The 15840-nt window shown below is 51.5% G+C and overlaps 1 protein-coding gene across 2 annotated transcripts in view; it reads right to left on the bottom strand.

The window, feature by feature from the left end:
• Nucleotides 1-235: 235 nt before the first annotated feature.
• snta1 (syntrophin, alpha 1) overlaps nt 236-15840 on the bottom strand; it is a 54870-nt gene continuing 39265 nt past the window's right edge. The window contains exons 2-8 of one of the 2 annotated variants that reach the window (XR_013500327.1): nt 14204-14405; nt 12792-12999; nt 9881-10011; nt 6888-7087; nt 5605-5795; nt 1317-2905; nt 236-1275 (exon numbers count right to left, since the gene is read on the bottom strand). Coding sequence is in view for 1 of the 2 variants with exons in the window: in XM_078236950.1 (XP_078093076.1) it covers nt 2813-2905; nt 5605-5795; nt 6888-7087; nt 9881-10011; nt 12792-12999; nt 14204-14405 (1025 nt within the window). In the remaining variant the exon portion in view is untranslated. Of the gene's footprint in view, nt 2906-5604; nt 5796-6887; nt 7088-9880; nt 10012-12791; nt 13000-14203; nt 14406-15840 lie in introns of both variants that reach the window. The other variant, XM_078236950.1, reaches the window with a different exon arrangement.

Below are 15840 nucleotides of genomic sequence, written 5' to 3'. Positions count from 1 at the left end.
CGAGGGCAGAGAGAGTGGGGGGGAAGAGAGAGAGTGGGGGGGGAGAGAGAGAGAGTGGGGGGGAGAGAGAGAGAGAGTGGGGGGGAGAGAGAGAGAGTGGGGGGGGAGAGAGAGAGAGAGTGGGGGAGGGGAGAGAGTGGGGGAGGGGAGAGAGTGGGGGGAGGGGAGAGAGTGGGGGGAGGGGAGAGAGCGGGGGGAGGGGAGAGAGTGGGGGGAGAGAGAGAGGGAGTGGGGGGGGAGAGAGAGTGGGGGGGGAGAGAGAGAGAGTGGGGGGGGTAGAGGGGGAGAGCGACGGGGGGGGGAGAGAGAGAGAGAGAGTGGGGGGGGGGGGGGTGGGATAGAAAGAAAGTCCCGATCCCAGTCCACTTATTTAGCTAATCAAAAGAGGGGGGGGGGGGGGAAACGAGGGGGGGACGGGGGGTGGGAACGAGTCGGGGGGCAAGGGTGAGGGGGAGAGAGCGAAAGTATAACAAGGCTAGTTAAAACAACTTTCCTGAAGTAAATCTGAAGTTTATTTCTTGGCAATTTTAAAACAGATGAAGTTCGTCGCTGTCTGAAAACTGAAGGCTCCCTGACTGCAGTCTGACCCCTTCCACTTAGATTTACCTTTCATTCCGAGATTCCTGGATACACCTGGCAAGTTGGTGAGTTTACAGCAGGAATCCCAGTGGCCTCGGCAAAAGGTCCAGATCAGAGGCACATGTGGGGGGAAATATGGAGAGTTTCAGAACATCAAAAGATTATCACCAAGGCATCAGGTTTAATATCGCAAGCCCATTTTTGACGGAGGAAAACGAGTGTTTACAAAAGGAAAGGTTCTTTCAACATTCAGGAGTCTAGTTTGGCACCGTAACAAAGGCATTGCACACAATCTTTCACAGTAACTGGAAAAATAGATCAAAGGGCTGGAGAACAGCAAGGGCAGCCTGGCCTCCTCGTAACTACCCTGGCTGCAGCAAAACTCCTGATATTATTGAAGCCAAACAATGAGCTAATGCTTCAGAAAGCAGCCAAAGCCAAGGGCAGCGCCATCGTCAGCTTACCAGTACATGTAAGGCAAAAAGCTGGGGCCTGGACACACCGGGGAAACCATAGCAACAGGACTGGGGCCTGGACACACTGAGGAAACCATGGCAACAGGACTGGGGCCTGGACACACTGGGGAAACCATAGCAACAGGACTGGAGCCTGGACACACCGGGGAAACCATAGCAACAGGACTGGGGCCTGGACACACTGGGGAAACCATAGCAACAGGACTGGGGCCTGGACACACTAGGGGAAACTATAGCAACAGGACTGGGGCCTGGACACACTCGGGGAAACCATAGCAACAGGACTGGGGCCTAGACACACTGGGGAAACCATAGCAACAGGACTGGGGCCTGGACACACTAGGGGAAACCACAGCAACAGGACTGGGGCCTGGACACACTCGGGGAAACCACAGCAACAGGACTGGGGCCTGGACACACTGGGGAAACCATAGCAACAGGACTGGGGCCTAGACACAATGGGGAAACCACAGCAAAAGGACTGGAGCCTGGACACACTGGGGGAAACCATAGCAACAGGACTGGGGCCTGGACACACTGGGGGAAACCATAGCAACAGGACTGGGGCCTGGACACACCGGGGAAACCATAGCAATAGGACTGGGGCCTGGACACACTGGGGGAAACCACAGCAACAGGACTGGGGCCTGGACACACCGGGGAAACCATAGCAACAGGACTGGGGCCTAGACACACTGGGGAAACCACAGCAACAGGTCTGGGGCCTAGACTGATGATAACCAGACAGTGAGTAAAAGGAAAGTTCCAGGTCCCACATCAAGTTAGCTGATCCAAGCAGAGACGGTGTTGAAGGTTCTCGAAGAGAATTTGGTGTCTACGCAAAATTGAAGAAGACAGAAAGTAGGTGTGCAAGGGGATGGAATAGTGACTCAGTACGAAGCACCCATGACTGAATATCCAGCTCGCTCGATGATTGGCATCCTGGAGAAACAGGGCGGAGAAAGATTTTATACAAAAGCTAAGGAAAGGCCTTTGGCCTGTTCCAGAAAGGAACTGGGAATATTCAGCCATTTCTCTGAGCTAAACCCGCTGAGTAACAGCAATTGTTGTGTAAAATATAAAGCAAGCAGATAGAAATATTTCCATATGCCCCACTCCTAATTTAAATACGCATTATTAGAAAGTTAGAGAATTATAGTATGTGCATTACGTGATTTTGTGTTTTGCTGTTACAGAAAACATGGCGTAGATACTTTCTCAGATTTCTTGTTAATTTTTGTTGCAGTTTTGATATAATTGAGGGGCTCATTAGGGTCACTTCAGAGGGCAGTTAAGAGTCACCCCATTGGTACAGGACTGGAGTTACATGTAGACCCAGATGGGGTAAGGACGGCAGATTTCTTTCTCTAGAGGACATTAGTGAATGAGTTGGGGTTATGACAATCTGGCAGCTTCAGTGATTAATTAGTTGAGATGAGCATCTCATTTTTAGGTATCTTTTAATTCCCAAATTAGCCTTGGTGGGATTTGAACTCACGTTCTCTGGAATATTAGTCCAGTAAATGATGCACCTGCATGCTCTGTGCCCCTGGATTAACAGCATGACACGGTGGGGAGGCAGTGAAGGGGTGAAGTTTAGTAACAGGAACTTAGTAAATAGGAATCCGCAAACGAAAAAAGAACTCCTTCTGGCACAGATTAAAATCAAAACTTTCAATAAAGGACTAATTAGTGTTCATTCCAAGCTGTTGGTCTCTCCCACTCCTCCTCTCTCTCTCTGTCTCCGATCTTCACCATCAGGCCAGGAGCCCCAGTCGAGTCACCTTTGCTGAGAGGAATGAGTGAATGATGAAAACAATGGTTTTGGGGCAGGATTGCAGGTTGAGTTGCTGAAAGAGAGAAAGTTTCCAGTGATTGTTCCCGTAGACACAGGCTCCGAGAGAACTGCATTTTATTTTGATTCACTCGCGGGACATGGGCGTCGCTGGCTAGATCCAGCATTTATTGCCCATTCCTAATTGCCCCTTGGTGATGGTGAGCTGCCTTCTCAAACCGCTGTAGTCCCTGTAGGTACACACACTGTGCTGTTAGGGAGGCAGCTCCAGGACTTGGACCCAGCGACAGTGAAGGACAGCTGATATATTTCCAAATCAGGATGGTAAGTGACTCGGAGGGCAACCTCAGGGAACCTTCTGATTCCAAGATGGCTCCGGAACGAGGCGACTTCTTACAAGCTGTGCCCAGCATACCTTCTAATTCTATCTGTTACTCTCGATCTATGCTTCTAAAACTTCATTCTAACTCTTTTAAACTCTCTAACAATGCTTTAATTCAATCTTTAACACCCTAGCTATGACTGTAACACTACATTCTGCATTCTCCCCTTCTCTATGAACAGTATGCTTTGTCTGTATAGCGCGCAAGAAACAACACTTTTCATTGTATACCAATATATGTGACAATAATAAATCAAATCAAAGGTGGTGGTGTTCCCAGGTATCTGCTGCTCCTGTCCTTCTCGATGGTAGTGGTCATGGGTTTGGGAGGTGCTGTTGAAGGAGCCTTGGTGAGTTGTTGCAGTGTATCTTGTAGATGGTACACACGGTACAGTTGGTTCATGAGCTACAGTCTCACTGGGGAATTCAACCTGAAGTCAGGACATTAGGATCGTTAGAGATATTTGCAATTTCACTGAGTGTATGTGTCTCTGGACAAGACAAAGTCTGTGAGTGGGAACTTGGACATCTCAAACACCATGTTAACCCCCAATAATCAGTAACTGTCACCATCCCAGGATCTGTGGCATCAGAAAAAGATCGTCCAGTAACCACTTTGCTTCACAAGATCAAATCCCATCTACCTGTACGTGGATTTTACCCAGTTAGCTCCCTGTGGGAAGATTCTGCTACAGATCCACGCCACCACCCCACCCCCCAGGGGGGGCAAAGCAGCTGGTATATGCCTCCTACAAACTTGCATTTATATAGCGCCTGTATTGCCTCAGGCAATCCCATCCAATGAGGTACATTTGAAGTGTAATCACTGTTGTCATGTAGGAAACAAGGCAGCCCATTTGTGCACAGCAAGATCCCACAGACAGGCATAGGATACTGAGCAGTTCATCAGCTTTGCAACAATGTTGGTCAGGAGTGAATAATTGGCCAAGACACTGGCTCAGCCGGGCAACTCCCCATCCATTCATCTCCCCAGATCTTTCACATTGGCCCCGTTTAACCTTTCAGAATAGATGGCACTTCCAATAGTGCAGCACCCTCTCAGCACTGACCCTCTGACAGTGCGGCACTCTCTCAGTACTGACCCTCTGACAGTGCGGCACTCCCTCAGTACTGAACCTCTGACAGTGCAGCACTCCCTCAGTTCTGACCCTCTACAAGTGCGGCACTCCCTCAGCACTGACCCTCTGACAGTGCGGCACTCCCTCAGTACTGACCCTCTGACAGTGCGGCACTCCCTCAGTACTGAACCTCTGACAGTGCAGCACTCCCTCAGTTCTGACCCTCTACAAGTGCGGCACTCCCTCAGCACTGACCCTCTGACAGTGCGGCACTCCCTCAGTACTGACCCTCTGACAGTGCGGCACCCCCTCAGTACTGACCCTCTGACAGTGCGGCACTCCCTCAGTACTGACCCTCTGACAGTGCGGCACTCCCTCAGTACTGACCCTCTGACAGTGCGGCACTCCCTCAGTACTGACCCTCTGACAGTGCGGCACTCCCTCAGCACTGACCCTCTGACAGTGCAGCACTCCCTCAGTACTGACCCTCTGACAGTGCGGCACTCCCTCAGTACTGACCCTCTGACAGTGCGGCACTCCCTCAGCACTGACCCTCTGACAGTGCGGCACTCCCTCAGCACTGACCCTCTGACAGTGCGGCACTCCCTCAGTACTGACCCTCTGACAGTGCGGCACTCCCTCAGCACTGACCCTCTGACAGTGCGGCACTCCCTCAGCACTGACGCTCTGACAGTGCGGCACTCCCTCAGTACTGACCCTCTGACAGTGCGGCACTCCCTCAGTACTGACCCTCTGACAGTGCGGCACTGGGTTTATCGCACTCGATGATGTATTCTGTAATGATTTATCTGACACTCTTGCTTGGCCACTGGAACAAGGATAGCAGATGTGTGGTAACACTGCCACCTGCTGGCACTGGTCTGAGGAAATGTATCGGCCGTTCCTTCACTGTCGCTGGGTCAACATCCTGGAACTCCCTCCCTAACAGCACGGTGGGTGTACCTACACAAAGACTGCAGTGGTTCAAGGCTGTAGCTCACCACCACGTCCTCAAGGAGCAATTAGGAATGGGCAATAATGCTGTCCTCGCCAGCGACGTCAAAACCTTCAGAAAATAAACATTAACAATATTTATTCCAATTTAAAAGACCGGTTTGGGACTGGAGTCACATTTTGGCCCAGGTAATTCCCAGATTTTATTTTAAAACAATTTAAACTTGCAGCCTGCCCTGGTGGAACCCAGACTCTTGTCCTCTGGAGGTTTAGTCCAGTTACACAACCACTGAACCGTGCTTCAGCTTTTGGTTTTCTGCGTAGAACCAAAGTACTCACAATCTCACCCTCGGGTCCCCCGAAGTCCAGGTACAACACTTTGACACCATCGTCTGAGGACATGCGCAGCTTCTCAAAGGGCTGACTCAGGAGGATCTTGGCTCTGCCCATCTCGGGCACGTCCTGGCTGATGGTGAACCCCTTATCCAGGTGCACAGCCAGTTTGCAATCCTGCCCATTCCAGGTGCACACTGCAGCAAGAACAACAAATGCAGAAAGTATTGGCGCAGAGCGGCTTTCAAACACACCCGGATGTTTCTGAGACACAGCACAGGATGTCTTCTCGGAGTATTTATTTGGTCTGGAGGATAAAGTGATGGTGGGAGAGTGGAACAAGGTCTGAAGGGATTGGAATATCAGCGCAGGAGCAGACCACCTGAACCTGTGAGCCTGTTCCACCATTCAGTCTGATTAACACTGACTACAGACAGGTGTGTGTGGCTTCTCCTGGTCTCAAGAGCAAAAAAAACACACAGTTCTATTAGTAAGTGTTAGAGGGATTGGGTGACTCTGTACGAGGAACACAGGAGTTAACTAGGAAGGTATATGGCATGTTGACATGCTTTACAATGGGGTTAGAGTGCTGGGATAGAGAATTCTTGCTACAACGGTACAGGCTGTAGCCAAGACCACATTTTGGAATGCTGTGTGCAGTTTTGCTTTCCATAAAACCTGTATTGGAGCGGCCGGGGGGGGGGGGGGGGGGGGGGTGCAGCAAAGGCTCACTAAAATTGCCCCTAAGTTGAGGGGTTGCCTATGATGAGAGACTGAGTAAATTGGGGTTATATTCTCTGGGGTTATATTCTCATAGAATCCCTACAGCGCAGAAGGAGGCCATTCGGCCAATTCAGCATTGGCCAATCAACCTAACCCACACATCTCTGGACTGTGGAAGCTCCTGGAGGAAACCCACGCAGACACGGGGAGAACATGCAAACTCCACACAGATGGTGAGCCGAGCCTGGAATCGAATCCGGGTCCCTGGCGCTCTGAAGCAGCAGTGCTAACCACTGTGCCACCCTATGCTCCTTAGTGCCCAAAGATGTGCAGGTCAGGTGGATTGGCCATGCTAAATGCACAGGGATAGGGTGGGGCGGAGGGGAGGGGAGGGCCTGGGTGGGATGCTTCTTCAGAGGGTCAGCGCAGGCTTGATGGGCCGGGTGGCCTCTTTCTGCGCTGTCGGGACCTCACTGAAAGCTGCGGCATCGTGAAGGGGCTTGACGGAGGTTGCTTCCACTGGCTGGGGAATCGAGAACACGGCTCCAAGAGGAAAGGTCACTCACCCGTGACAACCTCCTGGATCAGCTCCGCCGCGCTGTGGCAGCCATCAACCAGCAGCCGGGTCCACGTCGACAGGTCCAGATGGATCTCGGCAGAGAACAGGTGAGTCTCCACTCCGTGCGGAGTGCCCGCCCTCAGGACAAAGGACAGGTCGGAATTATCGGTCAGGAGGGAGCCTTTGACAGGGCCAGAGTGAACCAGCCTGAAAAACAAGACATCCACATTCACCCTCTCCATCCATTGGCACCAAGTCCCGTCTCACACCCAATCCAGAGCTGCCCCCAGGTACCATGGAGCTGCCCGCCAATGTCCAACACTGAAATTACAAAACAAACATTGTCCAATCACAACCTGGGGGGGGAACGGCCTCCAGAGTGTGGGTGGACGATGTTTGGAGTAGTATCGAGTTGTGAGATACCTGAGCAAGTGGTTGTGTACAATTCAATGAAGGGTAATCCGACGGGGGAGGAGGTCACACCTGAAAAGACCATGGTACACCTCCAGTCACCAAGAACCCTGGTGCTGTATCCAACCAGAAATCTGTCCCAACACCAAAACAGCCGACTTCCATCTCCATAAAATCAACCAACACCAACCCTCCTCATCCAATCTGTTACCAAAACCCTCATCCAGACTGGTGAGACCTCGAGACTTGACTATTCCAATGCTCTCCTGGCCGATCTCCAAACTCCCAGTCTTTTTAGCCTTTGTAAAACCTCCTCGTTCTCAATTGCACCGGTTACCTCCTCTCTCACCTCGGCCTGGGTGGCACCTTCTTCCTTTGTAAATCACAGAAGAACCGTAGAAAGGCAGGAAGAGGCCATTCAGCCCATCGTGTATGCACTGGCCAAGAAGAGAAAAAAGAGCGATCACTCGCTAATGAAAATGATTGTCCATCGTTACTGGTCATGGATTGTGTCGGTCCTTGCGTGGCTGATGAACCCAATTCTAGAACCGCAGACTTGCCAGGAGTTTCCAGGAGGAGGATTCGTTCTTTGGATTCTAGATCGCTGGTGTTCCTATCTCAGGTTTCTTCTCCAGGCCTCCTCTTACCACCGGGTGTCCTCAAAGAATTATGTCCCTTCAACCAGGAGGTTTTTCCGAGCAGGTCTCTCCTGAACAAGGCTCTCCCAGGCGTTGACGTCATGTTGCATTTCTTGAGGTGAGCCTTCACGGTGTCTTTGAAGGGCTACCTTTGTCCTCATCTTGTTCCGGAGCCTTCCTTGTGCTGGCAAAGAAGATTAGCTTTGGCAGTCGGGACTCTAAGACCCTAAGCACATGGTCGGCCCAAACGAGTTGGTTTCAGGTGATTGTGGCCTGGAAGCTGGTGCTTTTGGCTCCATCAAAGACGCTGCCGCCAGTACGCGTGTCCTCCCAGCTGACGGGGAGAATCCGTCTCAGACGGTGCTGATGGTATCTCTCCCAGGCGTTGATGTGGGAGTCCGTACGCTGTCCAAACATGAGCGGTGTAGAAGAGTTGGGAGGATGGCTGCCTCTTACACAATCTTGGTGTCAGCACGAAGATCCTCGTCTTTAGGCATCCAAAGGTGGAACTCGCGGACTGGACATGGTGTTGGATTTCCACATCAACGTCAGCCTTGGATGAGGTGTGGCTCCCTGGGGAAATGTTCCACGTTTGGGAGGGTTTCTGATGATCTTGGTAGAGGGACAGAGTGCATCGTGCCCTGGGGTGGGCTAGTAAAGGATTCCTACACTCCACGATCCAATACTGAGTTTCTGACTGAGCCTGCTGGGTGCAGTTTTCCAGCCAGGTTGCAGACAGAACAGACTATTTTTCGGGCACCTTTTCCAGCCCTTTCCCCATGCGGGGTGAGCAGGGCAGATCCTGAAGATGGCTGCTCAGTCATGAAGAATGCTGCCGAAACGCTCTCCTGTTCCAATTCCAAGAGCGAGACGATTGAATCAAACTCCATCAGCTATGTGAGCTAGGAACTTCAGATCTCACTCTCCTGTCCCCTTCAACTCTCGCCCATCGCCACAGGGCCTGTCTGTGAGGGTGATGTGTTGGTTTCCTCCAGGTAGGCGTCTGCTGCTAGACATCATTTAACATGGGAATGCCATAATTGCATTGCACATCAGCAGATACACGCTCTTTGACAGAAGGTAGGCCCCGTTCCAGTGGCAAAAGAACCTCAACAACTGGGGATCTCCCTATTGCTGTAGCAATAACCGCTCACTTTAATCCCACATTCCAGCACCTGGTCCGTAACCTCATAGGTTCCAGCATTTCAGATACTGATCCAGGAACTGTTTCAATGAGTTAGAGTTTCAGCCCTAATCACCACCTCAGGCAGTGAATTCCACACACACCCACCACCCTCTGGGGAAGACAATTTTCCTCATGTCCCCTCTAATCCTTCCGCCAATCACCTTTAGTCTATGCCCCCTGGTAACTGACCCCTCAGCCGGGGGAAATAAGTCTTTCCTGTCTCCCTGTCTGAGCCCCTCAATCTCAGACACCTCAGTTAGATTGCCCCCTCTGCCTCCTCTGTCTAATTGAAACAGCCCTAGCCTATCCAATCTCTCCTCATAACTGCTACTCTCCAGTCTTGGCAACATTCTTGTCAATCTCCTCTGCATTCTCTCCACGGCAACGATATCCTTCCTGTGATGTGGTGACCAGAACTGTTCAAAATCTCCAGCTGTGGTCGAACCAGCGTTTTATACAGTTCCAGCATTACATCCCTGCTTTTGTATCCAATGCCTCACCCAAGAAAGAAAACCATTCCACGTGCTTTCGTGACCACCTTTCCTGCCACCTTCGAGGACCTACGGACAATATCTCGCTTCCTCAACCCCTGTCTCCCCCGATTATTGGGGATTCCCTCACTTTGTTTTCCACCACCATCTCCTCAAGGAGCAGCTCGGGGACGGACAATAAGTACACTTTCCCTCTTTGCCCAAACTGGGCCCTCCCTTTAATTTGATTTGGAGTGACAGATAGCTGCCAGGAGGAGGCAGTGCTGTACCTGACCTGGTTGCTATGAGCGGGTGCCTGGAGGTGGGGTTGTTCAGACCCTCTCTGCTCTGTGGTAAGCTGCCATACAGCAACAAGTCCTTCTCCGTGAGAATGGCCAGAACTGGCTTCTCCACGTCACTGGTCACCTGCGACAGAGGAAGCAGCGTGTTAATACAGGAGCGACAATAACACCTGAACCATGGGGAGAGATGGCCTGCCCCTCTCCCTCTGCACATCCCCCCTTCCCCTCTGCACACTCACCCCCCAGTCGACCAGGATAAAGATGGTGAAGCCAGGGAAGGAGAGCTCGCGGCACCATCTGTCAGACCGTTTTTTAAAAATACATTTGTGGGACATGGGCGTCGCTGGCTGGCCAGCATTTATTGCCCATCCCTACTTGCCTGAGGGCAGTTGCGAGTCACCCACATTGCTGTGGCTCTGGAGTCACATGTAGGCCAGACCAGGTAAGGACAGCAGATTTCCTTCCCTAAAGGACATTAGTGAACCAGATGGGTTTTTCCGACAATCGACAATGGTTTCATGGTCATCAGTAGATTCTTAATTCCAGATATTTTTTTTGTTGAATTCAAATTCCACCATCTGCCATGGCGGGATTCGAACCCAGGTCCCCCAGAGCATTAGCTGAGTTTCTGGATTAATAGTCTAGCGATAATATCACTAGGCCGTCGCCTTCCCTTAATTGGTCTGTCAATTCTTTTACTAATTTAGCCCATTCTCCAAATCCAGGCAATGGGACTAACGCAGCAGACTGGTTGATAGAACATAGAACATAGAACATTACAGCGCAGAACAGGCCCTTCGGCCCACGATGTTGCACCGACCAGTTAAAAAAAAAAACTGTGACCCTCCAACCTAAACCAATTTCTTTTCGTCCATGAACCTATCTACGGATCTCTTAAACGCCCCCAAACTAGGCGCATTTACTACTGATGCTGGCAAGGCATTCCAATCCCTCACCACCCTCTGGGTAAAGAACCTACCCCTGACATCGGTTCTATAACTACCCCCCCTCAATTTAAAGCCATGCCCCCTCGTGCTGGATTTCCCCATCAGAGGAAAAAGGCTATCACTATCCACCCTATCTAAACCTCTAATCATCTTATATGTTTCAATAAGATCCCCTCTTAGCCGCCGCCTTTCCAGCGAAAACAATCCCAAATCCCTCAGCCTCTCCTCATAGGATCTCCCCTCCATACCAGGCAACATCCTGGTAAACCTCCTCTGCACCCTCTCCAAAGCCTCCACATCCTTCCTGTAATGTGGGGACCAGAACTGCACACAGTACTCCAAGTGCGGCCGCACCAGAGTTGTGTACAGTTGCAACATAACGCTACGACTCCTAAATTCAATCCCCCTACCAATAAACGCCAAGACACCATATGCCTTCTTAACAACCTTATGTACTTGATTCCCAACTTTCAGGGATCTATGCACACATACACCTAGATCCCTCTGCTCCTCCACACTATTGGTGTGAGAGTTACAGATCTCCCATTGCAGCAACACAAACACATTCCCGTTACCCTGAGCTCCTATTTTAGGGTCTGGAAGATTTACAAAACTAGGCATCAAAGTACTGAGATGCTCAGAAACATTCCCAAAAGATATTTTCCCAACGTACAGGCATTGCTTAACTGTCATTGCTCAGGTGGAGTGTGTGGTAATGTCACTGGACAGTCATCCAAAGGCCCAGGCTAATCACTCTGGGGTCACAGGTTCAAATCCCACTGGGAGAATTTAAATTTAATTATTTGATGGGTGAAAATTCTGGAACTCTCTCCCTAACAGCACAGTGGGTGTACCTGCACCTCATGGACTGCAACGAGTCAAGAGGATTCATGGACTAGAATCCCTACAGTACAGAAGGAGGCCCTTCAGCCCATCGAGTCTCTACCCAGGCCTTATACCCGCAACCCCACATATTTACCCTGCTAATCCCCCTGACACTAAGGGTCAATTTAGCATGGCCAATCCACCTAACATCTTTGGACTGTGGGAGGAAACCGGCGCACCCGGAGGAAACCCACGCAGACACGAAGAGAACGTGCAGACTCCACACAGTGACCCGAGGCCAGAATTGAACCCAGGTCCCTGGCGCTGTGGATGTGCAGGTTAGGTGGATTGGCCATGCTCAATTGCCCCTTAGTGTCAGGGGGATTAGCAGAGTAAATATGTGGGTTCACAGGGATAGGGCCAGGGTGGGATTGTTGTTGGTGCAGGCTCGATGGGCTGAATGGCCTCTTTCTGCACTGCAGGGATTCTATGATTGTAAGGCAGCTCACCACCACCTTCTCAAGGGATAATTAGGGATGGACAACAATCGCTGGCCACATCCTGTAAATAAATAAAATTAAAACCTGGAATTGAAAACCAGTCTCGGTACAGGCGACCACGAAGGTTTCATTGATTGTTCTCCCCGCATGTCCTTCAGGGGGTCTCGTCTACGTGACTCCAGAGCCACAGCAACGCGATTAACGCCTAACAGGGGCAAAATGTCCACTGGAAACTCTTCCTTTCATTGGACCGTGAGATTGGCTCGTTACGATGGGCCAACTGGCCTCCTGTGTAGTGTCGTGGTCTGCGCTTTGATCTTAAGCAGGATCTTAGCAACAACTCACATTTATATATAACTCATAAAACTTATATATTGTATATATATATTTAACTCATAAAACTTTGTCAAGGTGTTTCACACGTGCTTCATCAGAGCAGGACAGGCAAGCAGCTCCCAGACCAGTTGTTGTCGTATCTCGGTGTTACATTTTATTTACTAGCCCTCCTGTGAAATCCACATCAAGGTGCTGTTATAAATGCGAGCCGGTGTTAACGTAACCCGCGTGTGTTGTTATGTTTTAATTTTGAGAGATTTGATGAGCACGTTATCCAGTAATCGAAGGACATTCACCTGCTCCGTCAGCCAGCCCACGTGTTTAATTTCTTTACTCCCGGCTATGCCAGTGTTCCCAGCCAGGGCTCTCATCTCAGCTTTGACCATGGGCAGAAGGGCGCTGGCGTTACCATGGAGGGCACTGAACCAGGACTGGGCCGTGGCGCTATCCTTGACTCGCAGGGAGACCGAGGACTTCCCGTCCGCAGAAGAGAGCTCAATGTACCTGACGGAAGAAAGACACTGAGATCGACAGGATCATTCACACAAAACAACCCCGAAACTGTGAGACTCCAAACAAAACCAGCCTCTCACTCCGATAAAGGAACACAGGGCCAGGAGGAGGCCATTCAGCCCATCGAGCCTGTTCCACCATTCAATACGGTCATGGCTGATTGGACACTCACTATCCCCATAACGCTTTACATTAATCGGAAATCTATCAATCTCTGCTTTAAATGACTGAGCTTCCACTGCCCTCTGTGCCGGGCCAGCACGGTGGCACAGTGGTTAGCACAGCACCACGGACCCAGGTTCGATTCCTGGCTTGGGTCACTGTCTGTGTGGAGTCTGCACGTTCTCCCCGTGTCTGTGTGGGTTTCACCCGGGTGCTCCGGTTTCCTCCCACAGTCCCAGAAAGACGTGCTGGTTAGGATGCATTGGCTAAATTCTCCCTCAGTGTACCCGAACAGACACCAGAGTGTGGCGACTAGGGGAATTTTACAGTAACTTCATTGCAGTGTTAATGTACTTGTGACACTAATAAATAAAATTCCAAAGATTCACAACCCTCTGAGTGAAGTTATTTGAAATTGTGGCCCCTGTTTAGCAGACGCTGAATTTGCAGCATTCACCCAGGGGTTACTGACACAATTCTCTGAAGGTGATGGGTTGAGTTGAAATGAGTTTTCCTTTATAAACAAGATGTCTCACTGGGAGGGCTGCTGAGGAGAAGTTGTGTTCCCCCCTAGCACCCTCACCCCGACTGAGGAAGAAGAGTCTCAGAATGATGAGTTGAGTATTTAGAGTCTTCATCGATTCTGTTCCTCAGAGCATCTTACCCAGACCGTAACCCTGTATTTACCCCACTAATCCCCCTAACCAGCACGTCTTTCAGACTGTGGGAGGAAATCGGAGCACCCGGAGAAAACCCATGCAGACACGGGGAGAACGTGAAAACTCCACACAGACAGTGACCCAAGCCGGGAATCAAATCCGGGTCCCTGGCGCTGTGAGGCAGCAGAGCTAACCACCGTGCCACTCCCTCAGTATTGCGCTGGAGTGTCATGGATTTTTGTGTTGAACTGAGAGCTTTGTGGCTCTGAATGAAGGGCCCCTAGTGACTGACACACTGTGCATTGTTACAGTTTGTGCAGAGTGAAAGTGCCCGGGTTTTGTGTGGCCTCTGGGTCACTTGTCTTTGACCTTACCTCTTCTCCAGGTCGGGAGGCCTGACTTTCCTCCGGACGTAACACATTTTTAAGGGGATGGTCTTCTCCTGCTCCAGGTCCGCATGAGGGCCCGAGCCCAGGGTCGCCGGCGAGTTACCCCCGCTTCCCGAGGAATCCCAGGCCTGGGCCGAACCTCCCGAGGTGTTCTTGAAATAGGAGGACACTTCCTTCAGGTATTTCACTAATGGCGGGAAAACAAAGGTGTTAGTCACTAAACTTGCAAAAGATCTGCCTAAAAAGCCATGGACAGGTTAAAAAAAATGAACCGGCCGAATGGAACATTGGTCTTTCACCCTAAGAGGCTGATGTTTCAGTGGTACAAAACCTGACAGTCAGAGCCCGTCTCGAGGGTAAATGTGGCCATCCAATCTCGAAACAGGAGACATTGGCTTTGGAGAAAGTTCAGCTCGCATTGGCTAGAGCAAGCCCAGGGCTCAGAGAGGGTCAATGTTGCCTAGAAGACACTTATATCACCCTGGATAGTGTAAGGATAGTCAGAGTAATGGTATATCCATTATTGTAATGTCAAGTATGGGCAATAGATTGGAATTCCTGTAGAGGAACAGGATTAATCTTCATTTGGAAGGGCAGAGATTCACAAAGATGGATTTGTTAGGGGGAGGGCGAATGTGATGAATATTTTGTGTGATGTGTGTTTTTAAAGTTTATTTATTAGTCACAAGTAAGGCTAACACTAACACTGCAATGAAGTTACTGTGAAATTCCCCTCGTCGCCACACTCCGGCGCCTGATGAGGGCAGTGTGGTGGACGTACTCCAGATGGATTTTAATGTCTCTCTTCATCAACTCCCACGTGGCAGCTGGTCAGAAGATACTTTGGCCTCAGGATCCAGGGAAAAGTGCTGAAGTGAATCATCCAGTGGATAGTTATCTCGACCTGAAACACTAACTCTCCGATTCTCTCTCTATACACAATGCCTGGACCACTAACTGCAGCATCTTCTGGGTTTTGTGATGTTGGTGAGAGACAAAGAGGAACTCAGAGTGGTGCCTCTGGGATCTTTACCACTCTCAGAGAGAACAAACAGAGCCTCAGCTTCACATGTGGTCTGAAAGAACAGGCCTAACTGTACCGAGCCCCGGCCATGCCACACCGACCGCGCGGAGCCCCCGCTGTGCCACACCGACCGCGCGGAGCCCCCGCTGTGCCATGCCGACCACGCGGAGCCCCCGCCGTACCACACCGACCACGCGGAGCCCCCGCCGTGCCACACCGACCACGCGGAGCCCCCGCCGTGCCATGCCGACCGGAGCTCCCGCTGTGCCACACCCACCGCGCGGAGCCCCCGCTGTGCCACACCGACCGCGCGGAGCCCCCGCTGTGCCACACCGACCACGCGGAGCCCCCGCTGTGCCACACCGACCGCGCGGAGCCCCCGCTGTGCCACACCGACCGCGCGGAGCCCCCACTGTGCCACACCGACCGCGCGGAGCCCCCGCTGTGCCACACCGACCGCGCGGAGCCCCCACTGTGCCACACCGACCGCGCGGAGCCCCCACTGTGCCACACCGACCGCGCGGAGCCCCCACTGTGCCACACCGACCGCGCGGAGCCCCCGCTGTGCCACACCGACCGCGCGGAGCCCCCGCTGTGC

Source organism: Mustelus asterias, chromosome 20 (genome assembly GCF_964213995.1).
Source record: "Mustelus asterias chromosome 20, sMusAst1.hap1.1, whole genome shotgun sequence".
Lineage (NCBI taxonomy): Eukaryota > Metazoa > Chordata > Chondrichthyes > Carcharhiniformes > Triakidae > Mustelus > Mustelus asterias.
This window is presented reverse-complemented; position numbering and strand designations above follow the sequence as displayed.